The sequence below is a fragment of the Platalea leucorodia genome (genome assembly GCF_965183815.1).
Source record: "Platalea leucorodia genome assembly, chromosome: 6".
NCBI lineage: Eukaryota > Metazoa > Chordata > Aves > Pelecaniformes > Threskiornithidae > Platalea > Platalea leucorodia.
The window spans coordinates 29794288-29819271 of record NC_138828.1 but is presented as its reverse complement, the minus strand read 5'-3'; the positions used below and the strand labels follow the sequence as shown (position 1 = coordinate 29819271).

The 24984-nt window shown below is 37.8% G+C and overlaps 1 protein-coding gene across 16 annotated transcripts in view; it reads right to left on the bottom strand.

The window, feature by feature from the left end:
* Positions 1-24984, bottom strand: part of TBCK (TBC1 domain containing kinase) — a 158008-nt gene that overhangs the window by 126196 nt on the left and 6828 nt on the right. For all 16 annotated transcript variants that reach the window (XM_082316533.1, XM_082316531.1, XM_082316526.1 and 13 more), the window contains one exon: positions 22730-22802. In XM_082316533.1, coding sequence (XP_082172659.1) covers positions 22730-22802 — 73 coding nt within the window. The remainder of the gene's footprint in view (positions 1-22729; positions 22803-24984) is intronic.

Sequence of the window (24984 nt, the reverse complement as noted above, 5' to 3'; positions counted from 1 at the left end):
GAAGAAAAGTTTTTTGAAACTCAGATATTAACTGGAGCTTATCTAGAAGACAGTGTAGGAGCATGGCTAGATCACACCTATAGTCTTTGGTCATCTCAACATCTAAAACAAGAAACATAAAGGGCAGAAAACTTCATTTTCAGCACATTTTGTTTTACAACCTTGGAAGCATCAACCTTACTGACTTTGGAAAGGAACAGTGAAGTTTACCATCCAAACCATTTTGATATTACTATGTATTTTGACAAAAGTTATCATTTACTATAAGAACTGATAGCCCTAAAGAGGAGTTTCTGTGAACAAGTGACCAGGAATTTGTACAGAGACCACCAGTATTAGGCTTCCAAAGTACACCCAAAATAAGAAGAAAAGGCACAGACCTACTGTCACCCGGAGAGACTCCTTTTAACTTTTTACCCTCCTCATTTCCTACCCACTCCCCCTCAGAGCACATTTCAGGTCTGTTTGGCAACTTCATCTCTAAAGACACTCATTTACAAAATGTCCAGAAAACAAAGCATATCTCCTTAAAAAGGCCTAACTTTACACCCCCATTTTTTTTATTTCAATGTTAAAGAATAACAAACAGCAGCATTCTGGACAAGGCTCACCACCTTCTCTTGCTTATTAAAAATCTGTGAAACGGCAAAACGAGGGGGAGCATTACAGACTAGTGAGAGTGACAAGCCAACTAGCTGACTAAGCACCAAAATTAATTTCTTTATTAAAGCTTTATTAGCCGCTATTCATACCTGATAGAATGCTAAAACTTTGTCACAAGAGTAAATAGCTAGATTTTGACAAAAGCCACAATTCCAACAAATTCTGAGACTAGGGCAACACAGAAATACTGAAAAGAGCTGTTTTAATAATAGTCTAAGGCCACCATTAAGTTACCTTACGTGGAGCTATTCTCTAGATTCTAACCTTTTTCCTAGAAGGAGAGCTCTGTACTACTTTACAATAGTTGTGAATATACACTTTTAAGTTAAAATTTAAGTACAAAGGGAATCTATTCTAACATATGTCCACACTGCTGTATCTTAGATCATAGCATTTGGAAGTGATTCTCAAGGTCTTAGCGATTCAACCAAAACCACATGGCTAATAACCACAAAAACAAAACAAGACCCCACAACTATCTCGCTCCTCCCTCACTGGCACTTTTTCTTCCCCATCCCTCCCACCCCAAGTTATACAATACACCACAGCATCAGACACCACTAGCTGTGTAGTGTTTTCTCCCAGTCATTCTTGGGCAGTGATATAACTGAGGTAAAAAAAATTACCTTACAAGGCTTCAGCTTCCCTGTATGTTTTTTTGCCTGCGATGCTAACATTAATGATAATGTTTGCAAACGGAACCCTCTCTCTCACTTTTTGCACAGCTTTGCAAAACAAGACATGAAAAAGAAATGATGGAGAATTCATGTTTCCCGTAAGGAAACAATTGCATGTGAACAACTGGTACACCATGAGGTATTTTAGCCTAAAAAGTGTTTCTTTGTATTAAAAAATAAAAGTAAATACAAAGTGCAATTTTGTGGCCGTTGTGCCTGAGGAGTGCAGTGTGCTCTGGTGGCACCAGGGGGCCTCAGCCACCTATTTATTCTCCACATTCTCTTACAATTCATAAAAATAGAACCCAGGCAAATGCCTGAAAATACTGCTTTTGCATTCTTTGCTCTTTAAGGGAAATCCTCCATGGCGCTACAACAACGAGCAACACATGAATGATAAGTATTTTTCATTGCACATAATTCTCAGTGTTCTTAAGCTCTTGATGCCACCCTGCTGGGCAGAAGCGTTCGGCCAAATACCTCACCCTCAAGGTGAAGCAGGTACACCGCCTCCCCAAGGGAGAGGGAACTCTGTATACCAAGCTCTTCATAGTGCTGTTGCACATTATCTAGTTCTTATTTCAGTTAATAAGCACACAGTGGTTATTACCCATGAGATTTGCATTTAATTGCAAAGGGCCTGACAACACCACTCATTGCTGTTATCGAGCACAAGAGATCTCTCTGCTTTGAACTCCCCAAGGACAAGTTCAACAGCAGTCCCTTGCCTCACTGGAGATGACTACCAAGGCTACCCCCTTGCTTCAGTGGGGCTCAGCTCTCTTCCAGTTTCTACAGCCGCTGTCAATGTTGCAAGCACTGCAATGGGGTTCTGCAAGTGCAGCAGGTGCACTCATGAAGCTGCTTTCAGGCTTCAGGTTAAGTTGACCTTTAAAAACACCCCATAAATAGAAAAAGAAAACAGTCCTAAATGAGGAGGACATTTGCAATACCCAATGTTGGTGGTGAGGTCTGAGCAGATTCAGAAACTTTTTCCCTGATTATCTGGAAGCTTGTTTTTCAATAGACTAGCTCATGTTGAACTATGACAGATCTAGAGGAGTGGTTTAACCACTGGGACTCTTGCAATGCAGAGGTTTCAGCACCCTCCTTTAACAGGAGGTGGGGGAAGAAAAACAACAGCAAAAGCACTAGAAACAACACAGGAGAATAGTTGGCAAAATGGAGGCATGGCAGGTTCGACACCAACCATGCTGCACCACTGACTTAATGAGAGCCGTAATGACAGTTGTGTGGCATGAAATACCCTGTTCATCTCAGCAGCTGATGATCATGGTTGTGACTTCAAACTATTGTGAAGCAAACCGTTCCACTGCTCAAGGCAGATACAGTAGGAGTTAGTAAGTAAAAGCATGAAAGTGTGAGATGCATTTCAGCAACTGGCAGATCTGAAGGGGCACTAGCTGTCTTCAGTTTCCTAGCTCTCCTAACAAGACTTGTTTTAAGGTTCTTTTCCTCTCCACCAACAGGAGAAAGAAAGAAGCAACAGGGGTTTCTCTGCAAAAGGAACACTTCAGACAGAAAAAAAGGCATGATCTCTCTACAACTACCAGCACATTTTCAAGTAGCAGGCTTCATTTTAATCCTCAGTCTGGATACCAACAGATCTACTCAGCTGTAGCCTTCTCACCTAGGCTTTTGAAAAGGAGCTCTCTTCAAGTGAAAGGATTGCACACTGATGTAAAATCAAACTGTTTGGATTTAATCATTGCCTGCTTTTTTCCTGGTTTGGAGCAGAAGAAATGTAGCCATGAAAAGGGGCCATTTTGTGTTCCTTCATTCTAGAAATGAAGAATTAAAAGAATATAAGGATTAAAACCAATACCAGGTTTAGGTCTGTAACTTCAATGTATAGAACCATAGCGAAGGAGGCACAAAGAAAGCACAAATGATAACAGAAGTCCTTCCTCAGAAATTCATCTTGGCGGGGGGGGGGGGGGGCGGGGCGGGAATGTCTACAAGTTGATATGAGCAAGTTCAGCCAACAGTACAAAACCAGCACGGTTAAGAGAGGCATGTGCATGGCATTTGTGGGTGGAGAGAGAAGGGAAGACGACTTAAAAAACCACAAAAATGAGGATTGTTTTATTACCTCCAGAATTTGTCAGACCAAAAGCTATACCAGACAAATGACTAATTTCCACACTGTAATAGTACACAGGTGGCTGCATTGTGCCTTCACAAAAAACATTAACTTTTCCACTTAGCAGTCAGCCTGATCTCCAGCCTGTTGAATTCTTACTGTTAAGGACACAAAGCCATTTTCTGGAAGTTTACTTCGGGAATAATGAACCTAACCTGTCAGGAAACAGATGTTTTAGCAGACTTTCAATCTCTTGTGGTGCTGTAAACCCACTGATGAAATAATCTGATTGCTTAGGACACTTTTGTCACTTTTTGGATTCAGACAGAGGGGGGAAAAAAAAAAAAAAAAACAACAAAAATTCTTCTGTGCGCCCACTACAATCTTCTAACTGAGAACAGTTTCTGGGTCAGGGTGAAAGGGAAAAGTTGTACTAGAAGAAATTGGCATACTGAGAGCCTTATCTTTCTTCAAAAGGATCAGATATTAACACAGAGGGGGAAAGAGGGTTTTATCAGGAAACAAGTAAAAACAATAAGCCCCTAAAATAGTTAGTGGAATGGAGACAAGAGTGTGTATACTCACCCAGTAGTGACAGAGCAGTACCTGGAACAAACATCTAGGGAGAATTGCCCAAGCCATAGGTCAACATAAGCACAAGATCAAACAAAAAAGGTTGGAAACACATTTAGAAATTAGAAAGTTTATGACAGAAAGGTGAGATTCTGAATTCTTGGGGGGGGGGGGGAAGAACAACCAACAATATTACCTATGTATTATTCAGTTTGAATGGTTAGTTATTAACTTAATATTTGTGATTATTAATGGGAACGATAATGCAGCTGCTTGTGGAAGCAGGAAGCTGGACTCCAAGATAGGATGCTCTAGGAACAAACAACTTTCTGCAACTGATTATTTCCATTTTTAGGTAAAATTAATGGTCTTCCAAACCCTACAAATGGTCATACTAGCTCAGACCAAAAACTATGAGACCACTATCCTATTTCCAAAAAAGATGACAGGCAGATGCCTAGGAGAGAGGGAAAAGAGAGCAACCATATATGAAGTGTTCCCTGATATTTTCCTGGCTTTGAACCTCTGTAATTCAAGCTTGCTTCTGGGTTTAAAAAAAAAAAAAAAAAAAAAAAGCAAAAAGCATCACATCTGATAACATCAGAACATAAAGTAACCCCTGCAAGCCTCAAGACCTCTCATAACAGGATACCCATTATTCCAAGTCTTTCATCCATGTTCACAGAGTATCGCTCACAAGTTACTGTGGAAATTCACAGCCACTGAGTATTCTGTTGGTAACATCTCCTTGCTGTCTATTTTATCATGAGGTTCTCTTCATGATGCTCTGTTGCTCTAACTTCCAGAAAGTAAATTTTAAATTTCAGCTTCAAGCAAAGAAAACAATTGCTTAACTCCAAAGTAGGAAAAGTGATTTCGGAAAAATGCATTTCACAGCCAGCAGCAGTAGTCTCTACATATACCACAGATTGCTGAAGGGAAAATAAAAACTACTTGATGCATGACATCTTGAATACTTAAGAACAAGAGGACTGTAGATCATACAGTTGGAAATCAGAGATGGGTGGAGTCAGGAGACTTGACCTATTAAACTGTTGGAATAAAAGAATTCCAACATGAGAAAAGAAACAATGAAATGAAGAGACAAAATTTCAGCATTCATGTCAGTATCATGGAAGTTACAGGTTCACACATTTCTTTTCCTCCAGTTTAAAGGAAAACTAATGCTTATCTGCACATGAATTCACTGTATTCATCAACTTTAACAAAAGTGCATTCATGGCATTAACTGGAAATACATCTTCTCCATCCTTTTTTGGTGCTGCAATAAAATAGTTTAACATGAAAGAGTAATCAGGTATCCCAAAAGATCTTCCTGCCTGCTTATTGTCTCCAGTCCTACCTTCTCCTAGACAAAGCAATCTCCCCTTTTGATGACTTTGACCCAGGCAGCTGTAGCTATTACAGTGTAGTTAACCAGAACACATAGATGTACCTGGACAGCAGTACAGGAGCAAAGATAACTGGGGCTGGAGGCAAAGTGGAGGCAGCAGCAAAATCTTGGGGAGAGGAGAAATATTTCTGGTTGTTACAAATGCATTTGTGGTATTTTTAACTGGTTATGGCCAGTTGTAAATTTCACTTGCTTTTATGCTATTGTAACAATCAACATGGAGTACCTAACGCGTTTTGTAGAAGGAAGAAAACTGTGCCTGGAAAGTACTGACAGTGCAATCAATAAAATGGACTATTTTGAATAAGAGAGTGTTTCATCTAGTGAAATGAATAGAGGCCCCACTGGAATTTGAAACAACACAGGATTGGCACCAGACAGCAAGCCTCATCATCTACTTAACCGCAGAGAGCCCTGTCATTTTTGTACCTGCTGGAGACGTATATGTTGATAAGTGTTAAGTCATGCTTGTTCAATGCAGTGGCAACTCAAGGCAAGAGGAAACTGATAACAAAAACTGGAACTAGGACTATTTTGACTTCCCTCAGGAAGGCAGAGCAAGACCAAATAGGATAAGATTATGCTGATGATACCAAGTTCCAGAGTTTCTCTGTCCTCAGACTTACAACTCGGGTACATACAAAGAAATGCATGCTTAAGGAAGTCTTATCAAATCTGTGCGTCTTGTTCTAACGTTGTATTATTGCTGTAAACAAGTAAACTCTAGAGGAAGAGAATCTCAGCAACGAGGGGTCTTAAGAAGCTTATGGCACTGATATACAGGAGCAAAAACATGGGTTCCTCTTCCAGAGAGGAGTGTCAGACAGGGTCTGCCCTGAGGAAGCACACCAGAGCAACACAAACCAGCAACGTCATCAATCATTACCCCAGAACTTGTGAAAGTAACACGCGTTTGGAATTCAGGAAGGAGATTCATCACAAAAAATTGTGTCTGTTCAAAGTGGAATGGAACCAGGTTGTGAACAGATGTAATGTTTCTGAACTCATAAAAGTGACAATATTTCAAGACAAGCAAAACTATAAAACAAAGAAAATGACATTTGCAGTTAGTTCCATTACTGCCAACAAGGCAGATAGACTGGTTAGCAGCAGCGTGGCCAAGTGGTTACAGCAAAGGATAAAGTTTGGGTATAATCCCAGCTGAGACAATCAGTACACTGACCTCAAGAAAGCCATCTGACCTCCTTATGCCTCAATCAACCAGCTGGAAAACTGGATAAAAAGCAGGACTGGGTTGAAAACCAGATGTGCAGATAAATTGGGTCTTCCTGGGTAAATAAATTACAAAATACCCTATACAGAACATAAAGAGTTTGATGCAGGTGGGAATGGTTTATTTAGCACTTTATTATGTGTTTGATTAAAAAATGGCACTAGGGACCGAGATTGTAAACACTGCCAATTTACTTGGAAATGGATTCACATTATCAGAATGAAATGAACTGGAAGGGAATGCAACAAGCAGAGAATACAAGACAAAAAAATGAATTTTTATAGGCAGAGTCCTTGGGAAGTCTCTAACTCATGCACAGAGGTATTTCACACAGGATATCTTCAACAAGTTCATATTGCTCATCTGAGGAAACTCAAAAGGTCCGTTCATTCCTTTTTTAAAGTTCTAAGCCGCAAGCACGACTTTAAAAGCAAAACAAATGATGCTACATTTTTATGAAGGTCTCAACTTGTAATGTACAATAAAAAAGTCCATAAAGCAATGGATGAAGGCACAGATAAAGAACAACTTAATCTATAGAGCAGACTGCACACAAAGATTTTTTTAATAGACAGGTGATTTTTCAGATCATTATCACTGTGAACGATTTAAGTGTATCTGCTCCTCATAAAGCAAAAATTTTAAAATATTGCACCTTGAATTCCTTTAAGACATCCAGCATTCATAAATTGGGGGAACAAATGAACAAAGTCCTTTTGAAAAGTAAGCACATCTTATGAAGCACCATCTTAATGAAACCTCTAATGCCACCTAATTTAATGCACAGAAGGGGAAAGACACATCCACATTCCCAGTTTTTGATCTTGCCACTTATTAACTTCTGGGAAGTCATTTTTTGCATCTTAGCCTCAGCTGGCCTATATGTAAAAGGTATAATAATAATAATAATACTTTTCATTGGACCAAGAAGTCCAATGAAATAAACAAAGTTTCAATTACCACATGTAAAGATCAGGTAAAGTAACTCTCATTTAAAACCAGATCACAGACTTTGCATTCTTATCACAGACTATACATTCTGAGATAACTAACACAATAGAACTAGATGCACAGGTGACAATAAAACAACAAGAGCTAATGGGATGAAAACCAAGACAATGACCTTAAAATATACAATAAAGAACATCAATAGCATTATATATATGTATCATACGTCACATTGCTAACATTTCATTAAAGGAAACAACACATTTCACATTCTCCTCTCCTTCTCTCAAAGGAGTGAACTGGTAAAATGTAGGAGTAGAATTAAGATCAATTGAAGTCAGATCTCCAAAAATCTTTATTTTATTTTCTTTTGGACTTCACCTGAACAAATACGTGCACCTTTAAAAGGCCACACATTTTGTGATCAACAATCCCAGCAAGGTCTATCACAATCTGACAGGCTCAGGAAACCGATCAGGTGACATATAAAAAGCCAATAAGGGAATTCACTGCTGCTAGGATACTCTCCCTTTACAATAAAAGGCACCAAATCAGATCTTTAGCTGCTCAGAGGCGTCTTGTTAAGTTAGTTCCAAACCAGCCATCAAATCCCATGCTTTAGGCAAGAACTACCATTCCTTTGTATCTGAACACACCAGCATCTAAATTTCTAGGCATAGAGTACGTTAAGCTTCAGCTCTCTAAAGCATAGAGGCCTTGACATTTGTCTAAACGTTCACCATGCAGTAAATGGTACAAGTCGCAGTATTACCAGAGCCTTAAACCACGCAATCATTGAAGTAAAAGTGACTTCTAAAGATGCATGATGAATGGTCACACAGTAGGCAGAGCCTATTTCCTTACCTTCCTCCATGTTAAAGTAAAAGATGTATCTGAAAAACAATCGCTGTTTGCATGCTGAAACGCCAACTGGCAACTACAGATCAGCGCCTGGCTCAGACTCTATGCTTTTGAAGACACCCAAGTTCATACGAAGTCTGAAAGTGACTTCTGTAGCAAGCAAACTTTGCTTACTTCCCAGATCCTGCCCTGTCACAATTCTTACATACTAACTATCTTTTCAGACTTAAATACCTAACATTACATGTTTAAATAGAAAAAATAGGTGACAGAAAAAGGAATAGACCTGGCAAAGATCATGTCTAGATTACCTCAGTTAGGAGAGTTGACGGTAAAACAAAATCATGGGTTTGGATTTGTCACCGTAACCTTTGTTAGGAAGACAAAACCAACAACATCATACCATGGGAACTATTAGAAAAGGTAGATGCCCAATTCAGAATGACTAATAAATAAATAATAAAAAAAAAGAATCCACCAGGTCCACACATTCACAAGGCTGACTTCGAAAAAGAATAGTTCTACTACTACAAGGAGGGGGTGGGAAGGATTAAAAAAGCTCATGGTTACAGCTATATAGGCAAGATTTTTCTCTCAAAGGTAAAGAAAATATTCTGAAGTAATCACACCTAAGTGATCAAACTACTAACCTGGCATTCTAAAGAACACAAGATAATAGTTGCAATAAAATGGCAAGAGTTGGCAACACTGACTTTTCAGTAAAAAAATTACAGAAAAAGAATATTATGCATTTCAAAGTCCACGTGATCCCTGTAACTCACTAGTGACAGCACATCCTTTCAGCACACATGGCAGTATAAAAGGCGGTTATAGACTTGGGAAAGTGGGTATCAAGCATCAAAGCAAGGTGCTTCACAAAACATTTTCATTATCACTCAGCCAGCTACTCTTCACCTCACTCATTGCAGCATTGCACTGCTGAGAAATTCTGCTGATGCACAACTCTACAGATTCAGGATTTTTGTAATGTAGGAAAGTTGAGGAAATCTATTTCCCTTTCCTACAAAAAAAAAAAACAAACCTCTGAGGAACATAAACAGCAAAGATGAAGACCAAGAAGTGTTCTTGTTTTGATATCAATTTTACACCAGAAAAGTTAAGATTCAGTTAACGCACTTTAGCAACTTCCATACAACCAGAAGGCTGTGGAGATCTGGAATACCTTCATATCCAAGAGCACAATTTTAAGAGTCAAATCCTTGCAACCCCCCTTCAAACCAACGATCAAAAGGGGAAGTTCTCCTTCATCTGTACGCTTCACACATGCCGTGAAGACATTGTTTCCAATGTCTGAAGTTGGCACATTAGACTATCAAATCCAGGTAATGGTCAATGCACTCTTTACACAAAAATCCTATTTTAAGCTGGGGATCTCTATCCAGCATTCACTTAACAGAACATAATTTGGCCTATTATTCTTTTCTACCACTACAGATGTACTAACATAAAATGATGACCTCAATTAGACTAAATTGACACAACACCATTCTTCCACATTGTTCCCTCAAAAATATATTAATGATTTAAGAAAAAATTATACTTAAAAAAAGCTTACATTACATTATGTATCGTCAATTACATAGTGTAATGTAAGGTGTTTTTTTTTTTTTTTTAAATTTTTAAGTATAAGTGTTGACCTAATGTCAATTATGGCAACACTATGTTGACCTCAAGCATGTTTAAAGTGCTCTTTCAGGGGGAAGAACATAATAAAAATGCTTTTTATAGTCACCACAGTCATTCACTACAAAGGTTTTAAAAAATACAATTTCTACTCTCCCTGTTTATATTTAATGATTGCTGAATCCACGCTGAGAAACAAAAATAGTGTTTAATGCCCAGGCATTCATTTCTAATTGAACCAACAGAGTTATCAGAAATTATAGTAATTAACCAAAACTGCCCACTCTGTGTTGCTAGTCCACCCAATGAATATCCAAAAGTTACTCAAGGCTTTCAATACTACACTGAAAATAGACACTACCATGTGCTTGTTCAGCAGCAATTCTGTAAAGTCAGCGTCAGTACTATTTGCATTAGTCACTCAAAATTACTGTTTTTCAAAAGGTTTGCTGACAGGATACTGCTGATTAATTTCATCACTGCTTTTCTGCCTCCTCCCATTAAGAGGAGAGGTAACACTGCACAGAGTTTGCTAGTATCGTCTTTGCCAGGAAAAAAGGGAAGTGGGGTGGGTGGGAGGATATTACCAGAGCTGCCTTACTGTGCTACAGTTAACTTAGTGGAGCTTCCTTCTATACACCAAGACCAGAAGGAAAACATTTTCTTAATCAAAGGCACAGCCATGTACATATGAAAGAACAGCATTAGTGGGCCACCTTAGATTGTATGTTTGAAGCACTGCCTTAATAAAACAAACATTCATATGCTTGAGGTACGTTATTTTCAGATACTAAAGTAGCCTCTTTTCACCCTGAAACGCTACATCATTCAGGCTTAGCTCAACAGGATGACAGAAGATTCTTCTTCTGCCACCACTGTCTTTATCCAAACAGAACTCAAGCCTCATAAACTGGAAGCTGTAACCTTATATCCACTTTACAAAGATAACTGTGGTTTTATTACGGCTGAGGATTCTCTGCTACAAAGATCAGTGTCACAGCAAGATTTCTTCAGAAACAAACACCAAGACAGCAACATTTTGAAGTTTTCATTCTGATGGGGAGTGGGCCATAATCTATATTTGCTCTTAGGAACAGCTCTGTGACCATGTCATTACAAGACTAAAGGTCTTGTCATACTTTCAACTGCAAGCAGAAGAATTATTTTGAGATAGCATTACTAAGAGGAAGCTATCTAAGAAGTTTTTTCTTAGAGTGACATTATTCACAAGAAGAAAAAGTTAGATATTTTATTTGGAAACAATGCTTTTGGTTGAGTCTTTCAGCAGAGGCTTTCATTCCTACATTATATAGTTCTTGGTTTATAGCAAATGTATGCATTGAAATAAATGAATTGGGGAATATCCACAGAATTCCAAGTCTGCTTTAAGCATTCTCTATAAAAAAAAATAATCAATTTTTTTCCTTAAGCCTATTTGTTTGCATATTAGCTTCTCTGCTTATAAGAACATGCATGTGCACAGCATACACAGATGACTGTAACAGTGGTTTTACAGTGCTAAACATTTTTTTCCCCTATAAAGAAAAGCAAAACCAATGTTTTATTACTTTTGTAAATGCTGCACCAGCTAACAGCTGAAGTTGGCTTGTACCAATTGTTTATCATCTCTGATAAAATTACAAGAGCAGAAGAAAAATGAGATTTCAGAAATCACTAGAAAATAGTGATAAGGTTGTCTGCTCAGGATTTGACAGTAATTTTGTACAGAAAGGCACCAAATGGCTAGTCATAGCCTACGTATAGGAAAGAAACATGTCTCCAATGCTCATCTCATTTTTCATTGCCATCTTATTAAGTCTGTAGATCTCTGAAGATCAAAGTGTCTGAAGAGTTAAAATAAAAAAATAAAATAAAATAAAAAAACCCAACAAAACCAATGCCTAGATTTCCTTTAGTGAGTTTTAAACCTGAATGACTACTTCTGAAGACTACAAAATATTACTGATAGCGGACAGGAAAGAATTCACATGTCTGCCTTTATATTTTATCATAAACTTGCACAAACTTCAGTTATGTCTGGAAGCCAAACTAAAATTAATCACAGAGCAAGCAGGTACTGCACAATCCAGTGTTTTTCTTATCTTTGAACCTCTCCCAGCTTGGACAGATGTGCCACTCTTCACTATGCTGGAAGAGAACAGAACAGATGAGCTCCTGGAAATCCAGCTTTCATACTCAGGCACCCAAAGCAAGGGGCTCCCAACCATTAAAATACTGCCTGAATTCAAAGATCATGTATTATGAATTACCGTGTAACTTGGTTAAGAAAGAAAACGTTAGTAACAACAGGATTCTCAACACCATGTCTTCTGCTCCTGAATAAATCCACCATTTTTTTCCCTTTTTTGGGGGATTTAAAAAAGTCTGAAATCACTCTCCAGTGCACAAAAAGCTAAAACAATTCTCAAAACACTTAGACCATGAAAAAACAGGGAGCTCCTCTTCTTCAAAGGCCTAAAAGCTGAAGAACTGTGCTCCCTCTAAGAATTTAGCTTCTCCAAGCAGAACAGTTGTCTTGCACACATAATTTAGTGCAAGAAGCTGCCAAGAATTAATCTCCTGCAGAGATTAAAGATGATCTTGTGACTATTGTGCAAGAATCCTCAAGTGGGGAGAAGGAAGTCTGCATTGAAAGTAAGCATTATCATTCTGTTAAAAAAACCCAAACATGCACACACAAAAAGGTTTTCTGTGGTAGCAAATGGTCAAGAAAATGACACAAGAAAAAAACGTTCAGAATTTTAAGAACTTGCATGAGGGCTATAAATGTTAGGCCATCTCACTATAGTGGCTCAGAACACAAAAGTGAGCAACCTCACAGGTACTATACTTAAAACTAAAGAATGTGTAGAGATTACTGAGGACATAGAGGGAAAAATAATTATTTTTTCCCCAAGAAGTACACAGAAACACACACAAATTCATACAAGAACCAACTATCTTCATCTACTTTCAGCATCTGATCTGTAATTGTATGAATATAAAGTAAAGCAAGAACTATCTCCCACAACTTCTAGCCTGCCTTCTTTCACTCTGCACTGAAAGTATTCTATCTTTGAAAATTAATTATATCTGTCAAGAATTCTGAGCAACTAAGACAAAAAGAGGAGAGACTTGACTCCGCTCACAGGTTACTTTAATAATCAGAAAAAGGGATACATAAGCTACTTATGTAGGGCCAGCTCACAGCTTTTTGGCAGCCTATGCAAAATTGAGCTTTATTTAAGGTAGACAAATGAGAACAGCAACCTTCAGTTTTGTGTTTGGAGCAGAGAGCTGAAGGCAGCTTAAGGAGTTCTACATTAAGACTTGAGTTTGGATCAGAGCATACTTTTAAAGCATACCCTCCTCATCAGCCCCTCCTACCATGCTTGATTCACAGAGTGGTTGCAGAGCACACGAACTGGATTCCTTTTAGACGAACCAGAGGGTAGGATCCAGAACTTGCCTATTGCCCTGCAGCTGCTAATGGGCATTTGATCCAGTGCAGACTGGAGCTATATGGAATTAGCACCCCTAAAAGATGTATAGCACACTTTGCTTTACACATCTCTTCCTACTGGATCACATTACTTGGTAATAAAGAGCCTGAGAAAGGTCCCTTTTCTTAGTACAGGTCATACAAGGCTTTTTTACCTCATCTTGTCCTGTGGTAACCTATGCTCCTGGTTTCCACAAAGACACTCTAGCACTGTGGGCCAAGGGGAGCACAGCCAGCCTACAGACCGTCCCCACGACTGAGCCAGCTGCCAACCGCAGCCAGCATTTCCTGGACAAACTCCTACCTGCAGCACCAGGAGGGCACAAGCAGGGGCAAAAGTCTGAGCTGCAGCTCTCCACAGCTTCTTCCACCGCAGTCAGGGAGCGTATGTGCTTAGCCTCTCAGGGTGAAGGACTCTCGCCCTACTGCGACTGAGGGCCAGGTATTGAGCAGACATTTTAAGATCACAGAGGTGCTTTCCCCCTTTTAAGGTTACAATGGACAACTGCATATTTTACTTTATTTTTAAGGAAGACCTATATCTATGTCATGAGAATGGCGTTTCACTTAATTTTAGCCATGACGACTTTCTCCTTCCCACTGCAACAGAAGTGATGGGTCCCTAAATTCATTATACAAAGAAATGGATTCTCTCATTCTTTCTGTGGTGCCATAGGTGGATCAGAAAAATCTCATTAAGAATCTGATCAAATAAAATTTTTAAAAGAAAAGCTGAAAATGAAGTGTAGTTATTAATGCAGTTAATGTTATTGCAGGTGCGTGGCAGTATGAACTGAACTGATGGCTCTAGAAATTGTGACTAGCTAACACTAAGTAATGCTGTCCTTGCAGACAGACAGGATTTTGTTATTCATTTCTACGGTTCTGTGAAGCACTGCCAGTTTAAAAAAGAAAAAAAAAAAAGAAGCAGGGCAGGCCTGTTGGCTACTTCTTGATAGAATAGCTGCAGATCTAACACACTAGAAGATAATTAACTTTTTAAAAAATAGATTAAATTTAAAAAAAAGGAAAGCCATTTCAAATAAACAAATATAACCACTAACTCTAGTAAGTACAGATATTAGTAGGAATGTTAACTGTGCATGCTTTCTTTTTTACAAGTTACTGGATACCAAGTAAAGCACCTAGAACTTTGTAAAACTGCACTAAAGCAATCTCTTTACAAATTTCTCAGCCTTTGAGAGAAAGACTGCACTTTAGGCACCTCTGCATGAGAGGATTAAGCATTAGCAACAAGCTATATATCTAATTAACCCCCTGACCTGTCCCCCATTTTATACAGGTGCAACAGAATTTTTAAAGCTATGAACAAAAATTGCAACAGTGCATAGCTCTTCTCCTAAAGCCAGGCATTTCCTGTAAATCAGTAGACTTTGCAACAGTGTTCTTTTAACAATTTTGCTATGCCATTCTTTAAAAAAAAAAAAAACAAAACTAAATATCTAAGGTTAAAAGCCATACCTAGGTACATTTTAGTAGTTAGCTGAAAAAATCTGGATCCCTATATCAATGGTACAGATGCTACTCAAAAGTGAAACAGAACGGAAAGTTCCAAGAGAACAGTCTGCAAATGCAGGTGATCAAAGGGACTTCGCAACTAGGCCAATAAGCAATGGTGCTGTTAGGAATTTCATAGCTAACAACTAATATTCCGAAAGGCATTAGAAGTGCATCACTTTGATCTATATCCCAATACACGTCATCACAACAGGCAGGAAACACCTATCTAGAGAGGTAACAATAAACTTAAGTGTAGCCAAAGCAGATGCCTGTGACTATAAATTCAAAATGTATTGATCAGCATATAATTAACATTAAATTCCCTTGAAAGTGATACGAGAAATGTGATCACCAAAGGAGCAAATAGAGATGGATATAGTTGCATGTAGGAGAAATCGATACAACAAAAGTTGCCAGACAAAAGGACAAGAGAAGCACAGCAGACTGTAAATATGCAGGACATACTCCCAAATACACAAGGATGACTGGCAAAACATAAAGCAAAACAAGCAGTACTAGGAGTACAGGAGACGACTACCCCTTGCGGGAGCTGGAGAGTGGTGCTAACAAAAATATCAGGCATTAGATAATAGTAGAAGACAGACCAGTCCACACCAGTTCTTACTTCACTCCAAGAGCTCTCAAGCCTGATTACCTTGACTTCCAAGAACCACCAAGTGCCATAGCTACCACTGTTAACTGTACAGCATCAGCTCTATGGTACTGTATACTCACAGCTAATTTACAATATGTGTTAAAGACTAACAGTTTTGTGTACACAGTGATGACTAATAGCATGCACGAGTTAACCTTTAGCAAGATGTGTGCTGTTAATGAATGACATTAAGTTTTAAACCTTAAAACTAGCCTGATCTGCCAGCCTTCTAAACACTCCTATCATACCAGTCTCCAATTCCGTGGTATCTATCTAGCTATAAATACATGCACGAGCACATATATTCAGTCCCAATACATGTTCCTTCTGTCCGCACATGTATCTGTCCATCTGAAGGTCCTGTTGGCTCAGGAGCCAAGCAATTCAGTTAACTTAGTGCTGTGCTCATGATATGGTGCCCACAAAATTGCAGGGCAGGGAAAAAGGGGCTATAAGATGTTTCCCATAACATTGTTTTGTATATCTATCATTTCAACAACACTGGTGGCACAACACTGATGTAGGGACAGTGTGGGACTAATGCAGCTTCTAGGCAGGAAAGCAGCTAGCTTGGAGTGAAGGCCCAAGTCTGGGTCTATTTGTACTGTAAAACAGAGGAGCTTGAACCCAAGGACAGAACATCCATATGCACAAAAGAAATGATCTCAAACCACAATGACATTAAGAGATGTTTGCAAGCATATCAATGCATCTAAATAAGCCAATCGTCTCGACAAATGCTCCCCTGAAGACATTGCTCAGTAGTTCCAAATGCAAGAACTTGCACTTAAAAAATATAATCCCTTTCTAGAAGTATTTGCTGTATAGCAAGTTTAACAAGTGTTAGCTCTTCCTTTTTTCCTTCCTAAAAGCAGGATGAAGTGTCAAACACTGTATTAAGTTAGAATAACCATATACTAACCACATCTTGTTCTCACAAGTCTACAGGCGATTTCTAAACACAACTATCATAAATCAACATTAAGATTAATAATGTGGCTTAAATCCAGTAATATTTGCACAGTACAAATTTGACATTTGTTTTTGTAGCCATTAGCTCATTAGTAGTAGTTTGCTCATTTATGCAGAATGGAATTTTAACACTGATCCTCAGACAGTTCCTTGCAGAAATCTCTCTGCAGGATTAAGCCACCCTCCCACTGAGAATGCCTTTTGGTCTGGTCAAGAGAAACTCAACATCCTCTTTCACTAGATACTGAAGACTCAAAACTCTCCACTACTTTTGTTCTCAATTAACTCAGCATAACTCATCTTCAGCTCAAGACCTTTAAAACTGCTTTTAGCACAAAATCTGTATGAAGTGTCTACAAGCATCACAGAAGAAGCATAGTAGAGCAAAAGGTTGAAATATAATTACACACTTTTTCCATATCTACAGACTTTATGTCATATACAGCCATCATTATCTACTTTTTAATAGCAAGAAGCAGACTATTGTAATCTGAAAGAGTAGGATTCTTCTGTATTCTTTTTTCCTGAAAGAAAGGAACATAAGAAACAAGCGTGCACTCACTGTTATTTTTCACATGTAAGGGAGACAAGGACACATGTTCTTGGATGTCTTTGTGCTGCCATCAAACATTGCAGCCAACTATACAAGCAAAGAATTTGGTTCCATACCGAAAAAGGTCACTCAGACATCAAGAGCAATAATGTTCACCTCGACTACCTCATGAAAGCTATGCCCCTTTTCCATTCCAAACAACCGTTTTCTCATTGTGAGGGTAAAGGCAGTCGCAGGAGACAGCCTATGCTAAAAGCAATGCTACAGGAAGATTTGCAGTCAGACTACAAATTAATTACAGAAATAAAAAAAAAAAAAAAATCCTATATGAAGAAAAGCATCATTGAACAATACATAAACAAGTCTGGACTAATGGCTAAGTTTTGGAAGTAAAGCATTGGCAAGAAACTAAATGAAAACTCTACAGATACTAAATGCCCAAACTACAGACTCTCACACATGCTTAGGAAAAAAATAATTATAAGTTTGTTTATTAATGCTACTTCATTTTCCTACTTCATCATTTATCCTTGTGAAATGCAGCCTCATTATGACATATGGATTTCTCATGTGAAATTCCAACAGACTTGATTCAAAGCAGAATACGCTCAGCCCTTGAAGTTCTGCTCATATGCAGCTCTTCAAGTCAAATCATGTAAAACCTTCAGCCTTTTGATGACTTGCACCTGTCTTAGAATATTTATGAAGAATCCCTGGCTACTCAGAAATTGCTCCCCCCACCCCATCTAATAATCTCTTCTGTAACATAGTTTCACTTCAAGTTTGCCAAAAACACATTAACAGCAAAGATGGCATAAAGAAATCTAATCCAATCAATGAGCAGACAACTGTTTTACATAGCCAAATAAAATGTACTCATCCAAATCAGTCAGATCATGTTTTCTCCAAACTAGTAAACAGCTGCAGACAGTCTGCTTCCCATCAAATGTTCCGTGTATAACAAACTGTACCTTGTATCTCCGATGGTTCACTAGTAATTTTTCAAAACCATGGCTTTCAAAACATGACAACTATATTTTATTGAAGAAAGGAATAGGCTTAGACTTCCTAAGCCACAAATTGAAGACCAATCCAGAAACTATTGTAGGTGCCAGAAGTCTGCTGATTGTCAGTATCTGCTGGCATTTTTATTATTATGAATACAACTGCAGACCAACTTCTTCAAAGAAGAAACACACTTCAAGCGTGACAGAAAAGGAAAAGCTCACAACTCCTATTATAATAGCACAGGAGCAGAGAAAATAACTCCTTTAACGCTGTCTGGAAAAGGTATCCCAAAGGAGTAGTTGTAAATGTGTTTAAAAGATGAAGAACCTTAAAAATAAATTCACATCTTACATTCTGGTCTGTGGTATCAACAGTGCTAAATTAACCAGCAACTTTGGAAATCTGGTAAAATTTTGACTGCCACAAACATGAAAACAATCCTTAGTGAAACTGCTGAAGTAGTTTCTGATGGTAAAAAGCAGAAAACTGCTACCCACCATAATTTTTTGTGACTTATACTCAATTCACTGCCAAGAAAAAAATCCTTGCATGCACAGGAAGACACAGAGGAAGCCAGACAGACCGAGACACATTTTCAAATCTCTGAACAGCAGTAAACTATTATGAGCTTAAATCAGGTATTTACTATTTTTGCTTGACTATGTACATAAATTCCTAGGCCTTTAAAAATTTAACTGACTCCTGAACATACTTCAGAGAGCTGATTTTGCACCAACGTGACTGTTTATAAACCAAAATTAAGTGCATGCTTTCTCTGACTCAGAGTAACAACAAACGGGACAATAAATTGGGAATAAACAAACAGGAAAAAATGACCCAGACTACAATCTCTCACACAGAGGACAATGGAGACTGGTCTGGTAAAAAAAAAAAAGGGACATCAATGCCTAAAATTCTTATCCTACGCTATCCTAAAACTCTTATCCATGGTTGCAGCCTGAGTTCCCTGTAGCACACAACTCCAAAAGAGCTCCCCTGCTGTTATTGTGATGCCCCGTGGAAGCACAGTAAAGAAAATTGGAATTAATATCACATTTAGAAGCACTAATTGTAGTTACGATGTCCAAATGGCTATCCCCTGAATAAAACACAGAAAACACTAAAGAGCCATAAAGGAACCATTCCTTTTCTGCATCCGGTTACCTATGGTAAGAATTGCAAAGAGCCAACTCATTTCATCCATTTGAGAGTTCTTGAAATTTACCTGAGAGAGTTCTAACAGCAGCACATGCTCCTTCTAGGATCCCAAATATGCATCACTCAAAAGAGAAAATAATCTGGCCTTAAACTACCAAACGCTTACTGGCATTACTTTTTGAAAGTGAAGTCGAGCATGTTAACTTGGAGGACAATGACAAATCATCTTTGTAATTCCTGGAGACTGCTGTCACAGTATTGTTAGGTAATGAATGAATTCTTGAATATACCACAAATCCAAGTTCTAGAAAATTTTTGGTGGTGTGCTCAGTAAAATGACTTACTGCGCTGTGCCAGAGCCGCTAAGGTAAATGGTTAGAACTCTAATTTCCAGTATTCGGCCCCTATGTGCAACCGATTCATTAGAATTAGAAAACTTGGTGAAACTCTGAGGTTAATTGAACAAATAACTCCGCTGCAGTTCTTCTTTTAATATATTTCATATATTAAGGAATGTACACTACACTTGACGCATGACTTCTTCAGGAAAGATTAACTGCAAACAACTACCAAACAGCTGTATGGCCTGTTTTCCAGTATGTATGGAAAGATAGACAGTCTATAATGTAACGTCTTGAATTTCAGCACTAACATAGTAGAAGATTTCCTGCTGATTTTACATTAGCTTGTGGTACAGGTGCAAAGGACTTAGGTTACTGGCAAGCACAAGAAAAATTAATCTAGAAACCAGAAGAACAGCTTCTCGCATTCCTTAAACAGTTTATAAAATTAATTGCAATAGCATACACATCAACTCTGGATGTGTAACCAGCTATGCTATCATTGACCAATACAATCAGAATACATGGAAAAAGCCAAATACTTCCCTCCAAAGGTAATTGATATAGACAGATCACATAACTAATAACTGGGAATTGGTCCATCCAAGTTATTTCTGGAAATTTATGGGTCTCACGTAAGGACAAAAAATGTCTGTTTTCATTAAAAGAAACAGAGGTAGTGGGAAAATGTCAGTCTTGCAAGAAACTTCATTTGAAGTGAACATAATTTATCTTTTAGCTGCTACTGCAAAAGCTATAATTTACAGTAGATGAATCACTAATGCCTCTTAAAGCTATGAACATACATACAGGCTATATTTTAGTCCTATACCTCAGGTGTTACAACTTCCTGAAGAAACCCCAATTGTCTCATTAAAAGAAAGATCAGACAGTAGAATAACTTATTTCAGTAAAAACTCTCTCAAGCCAAGAGGAAAAAATAAAGCCAGGCTTTATGCATCGACTCTCAACAGAGCCACAGCCCAAGTAGCTGAGGTAACTGTCACAAACTAAGTAACTTCTCTCAGCATGTGAAAAACCCCAAGTTGCATACCTTAGCAAACTATCTAAAAACGTCTCAAAAGTCTTTCCGGATGCCACAAAACACATTCTATTATAGAGGAGCATAATGGATGTGCATACAGACCACAACTGTTATTTGAGAAAGTTTTGTTTATAGAATTATGCTAGAGAATTTAAGGTTTTTTTTCCCCTCAGAAAAATACATCTTGCCCCTTGCAATTCTAAGGCTGCAGGATTAAATTGCAACAGAAGTTGTCAGAGAATCTACATAAATATACTGTATCAAGCAATTCAAAGCAAATTAAAGTAGCTGCAGGCATGCTTTTTCACAGTCAAGAGGCAGCAGACAGCCTGCGCTGCTTCTCATCTGACACCAAGATACACATGTTCAAAGAACAGTGTGGGAACGGAATGAAAAAGGAAACAAAAGAGCTTCTGATGCTTTAACTATTTCTGGAACTTTGCACAATAGGAACCTGATGCAAAACTGTGTGAAGGGCTGTAATACCTATCACACATGAAAAGCCCTTTACACCTAAATACCTCTCTCTCTTAAGAAAAAATGGAACCCATATTTGCCTAACATTCCTCAAGCTACAGTCCTCTGCAACACATACTGTCATGCAAGCTTCAGTTCACAAAAAGCTAACACACAGGCACAGGGCATTTTGCATTTAGATTTATCTCTGCCAGACAACATTGTTAGCATCCTATTTAGGGGCTGCAAGGCTCAAAAGGCTACAGATCCAGTATTACTCCCTTTATACAAATCTAATTTTGGATGATTCACAGGAAGTCTATCTGCATAGTACCTTATCAAACACACCCCATCTGAGGTGCCTAATGTTAACTGGGAAGACACATAAAAATTTGTCGATTATTTTACTGAGTAATCATCATCATCTCTACGCTTGCATGAATATTAAGAGAGGTGAAATCTAATGCTTGCTATAAGCTTTTCAGAAACTAGAATGAAGAGCCTTTGGATTTCTCTAAATGTGTATTATATTTATGTATTTACATGTTCTGGAAATAACCAGTTAGCTTACAACACCTTGCTATCCCAAATGGAAATAACGTTTCTCTTCTTCCACTCTTCACATTTTCTATGCTACATATTATTTAGGACAAGAGACCACTTATTTGCTCCAAAGGTAATAGTGATAGACTTTAAAATTACAGTTAACACTTTTAGCAACAAGTCTGTTGGGGATTTTGGTTTTTTGCTTCTTTAAAGCTAGAGCTCAACTATTCTATACATCCTAGTATGAAAGCAAATATTCTTGACATCCAGCCTTCGGACTTGGTTTTGACCAAAGCCTTGCTGAAGTGACTATATTAACCTAAATTCAAATCACTTATTAGCACTATGGTGTATGTATCGGACATCCTGTCCACTTTCTAGTTAATAAATTAATACATTCCTGCATATGAAAAACACACACCAAATTCTGTCCTTTATAGTGAAAGTTGTATTTCATCTTCTGGCAGACATACAATCTTCAAATTAATTCTTAGGAAGATACTTACCCTGTCATAGGTCTGATTTTATTTAAAAAAAAAAACAAACAAAAAAACCCAAAACAAAACCAAACAACCCCCCAAACTACTATTACAGTACAGACAGGATTTAATGAGTTACAAAGTATTTCAGTTGTAAGCAAGTTCCCCATAACTCTTCTAGCTTTTAGAATCGTACAGAAGTAAGTACTCCCTCTTTCAGGCAGGTGTTTATTTGATAAAAAAATGTCTTTAGGTTAAACTTTAACAGAGTAAATTTTACATAAACCAGTAAAAGTTAAAAAATGATCCAGGACTTTGCCACAGATGATATGTGAAATTACGGTGAGTGGATTTGAGTTTAGCTTGATGCCTTACCTGACTGGCTTTCTTTCTCGTAGTAAATCTTCCAGACTCTTTTCACAGTGTTCAGCTGCCACAACCAGTCTCTCTAATTGCAAAAAAAGCATAAGAGAATTAGAATCCAAATGATACAATGGGAGTACAGACTTCTCAGTTTACCTATTTGGCAGATGTTAAAGTATTTTGACATACATTGTATGGAAAATTACACATAATTAAATGTTCAAGATGTACAACTTCTGGATATCGCCACCATTTTCATTTATGAGATACAGCAGATTATCTTTCCTGTTTCCTCATGCAAAGCACTATCAATCCATCCATCCAGTAACCCCCTAATAAATGTTGAACCCCTTAGCCAATGTCAGTCAGATTTGACTTCAGAATAGAGGTCTCAAAGAAGATAAGCATCTACAAATTTGCAGAAATCTGTAGCTGGATTGATGACAGAGAGACTCAGAGCACCACCAGCTCTGAGAAAGGGACTTAGAGTAAGAACAGGAGTTTCAGTCCTGATGGGACAACTAGCACATTACTAGCTCTAGTCTTTCTTGCCCAACAAATAGCTATAGGACTTGCAGGGACTGGCTCTAAATAGAGGGAAAGACAAAACAATTGTTGCACTGAAGACAGCAATTATAAAGTAGGAAAAGACAATGGTGTAAGATGTTACATGGCGGTGCGAGATAACTCCTAAAGAAGCTAGGCTTTGCTACTTCCATTGCTCGTAGAACAGCTAGTAGATTCAGATTCAAAACCAAATCAAACTAAACTATTTCAAACATTTTTGTAAGACTGTTACAGTAAGATAAAGATGGAAAACACTTTGAGGAACACAAGTCATCACATTAAAGCTGACATACTTGTTACTCAACTATTTATTTCTCCATTTTGAAATCAAAGGACCACTTAAGCTTTCTTTGGAAGAAAAAATTCTGGGATTGCCTTCTACAATGCTAGCAAAGATTTACAAGTAGTTTCATTTTACTAAAGACAAAAAAAAAAAATCAGTTTGAATATTTTTCTATTACTTTTGTATTCCCCTTTTGAGGGTCGTTAGGGGGGAATGCATGCATCTAATTAATTTTTTTTTGCATTGTTTTCCTAGTCTGCTTTCATATTTCTCCATAAGGGTAGAAACTGGCATTTGCAAGAAAAATAACATTAAATCACTATACATAGGATTGACAAGTGAAAAATTCTGTATCAGAATGATAAAATTAGCCACCAAATTTGCCATATTATTTGAAAGTGATTAACTGCTATTCCAGCCACTAGGAACAGACCAGTCTCCCGACTTCATGGTTAGACATTTTATTTGCTATTCTTCAAGTTACTTCAATTATCAGAAGATATTTTCTCCTTCATATTTATACACACTCATAAACCTTCATGTCACTGACTCTTCATTGTCCAAAAGGCCACGTTTTCCTATTTAACCATATCTTTTATTTACTAAATGTTATGATAGCTAATGTTTCTTAACCTTTCATCCCAAACAGTATCATAAGAAAATCCCAGTTTCCATTTCAAGAAGATGAAAATGAATAAACTTTCTAGATCTCCTGACTGCAGAAAATGAAAAATTTACAAGTTTGAGGGCAAATGAAAAAACAAAAAGAACCCCCCCACCCTGTGGAATACTTCAGTGTTCGGAGTTGGCAATATCCTCATTTCCTAAATATCTGAAACATCCTATCATACTGCATTCTAAAGGGGAAAAAATTACTTACTCTACTTTATGAGACCCTGTAGCTAATCAAACAAATACATACACTGCACTTCTATGTGGGAACATTGTTGATTTAAAAGTTATAGGTGGCAACCACTTAAACTGTCACAGGTGTTGCAGCTTATTTGTGGAAATTAAGTGCTGTACTCCTGCTGAGCTTGCAACAGAATAAGATCATCTGGAGCAGAAAAAACCAACCGAAGCCTTATTTGAGCTAACAGTAAGTGTGATAACAGTTACTAAAAAAAAATAATCTGTACTAGAATAAAGTAATTGTTAGTGGGAGAGATCTTAAAGAGCTAGAATAAAAAAAAAAAAAAAAAAAAGGGGAAGCTTGCAGCCAAGACACAAGATGACTGAGACAACAGAACAGCTGCAAATCAGGTACAAGAAACCTAATCATCACATGAAAATGTTCACAAGATTAGAACATGAGTGTAGGAGGTCAGCATCAAAAATACATGTATTTCAATGTCCCACACAAAGACATGGCACAGCAATCAAGTACAAGAATTTTACAGTGAGGGATAAAAAGAAA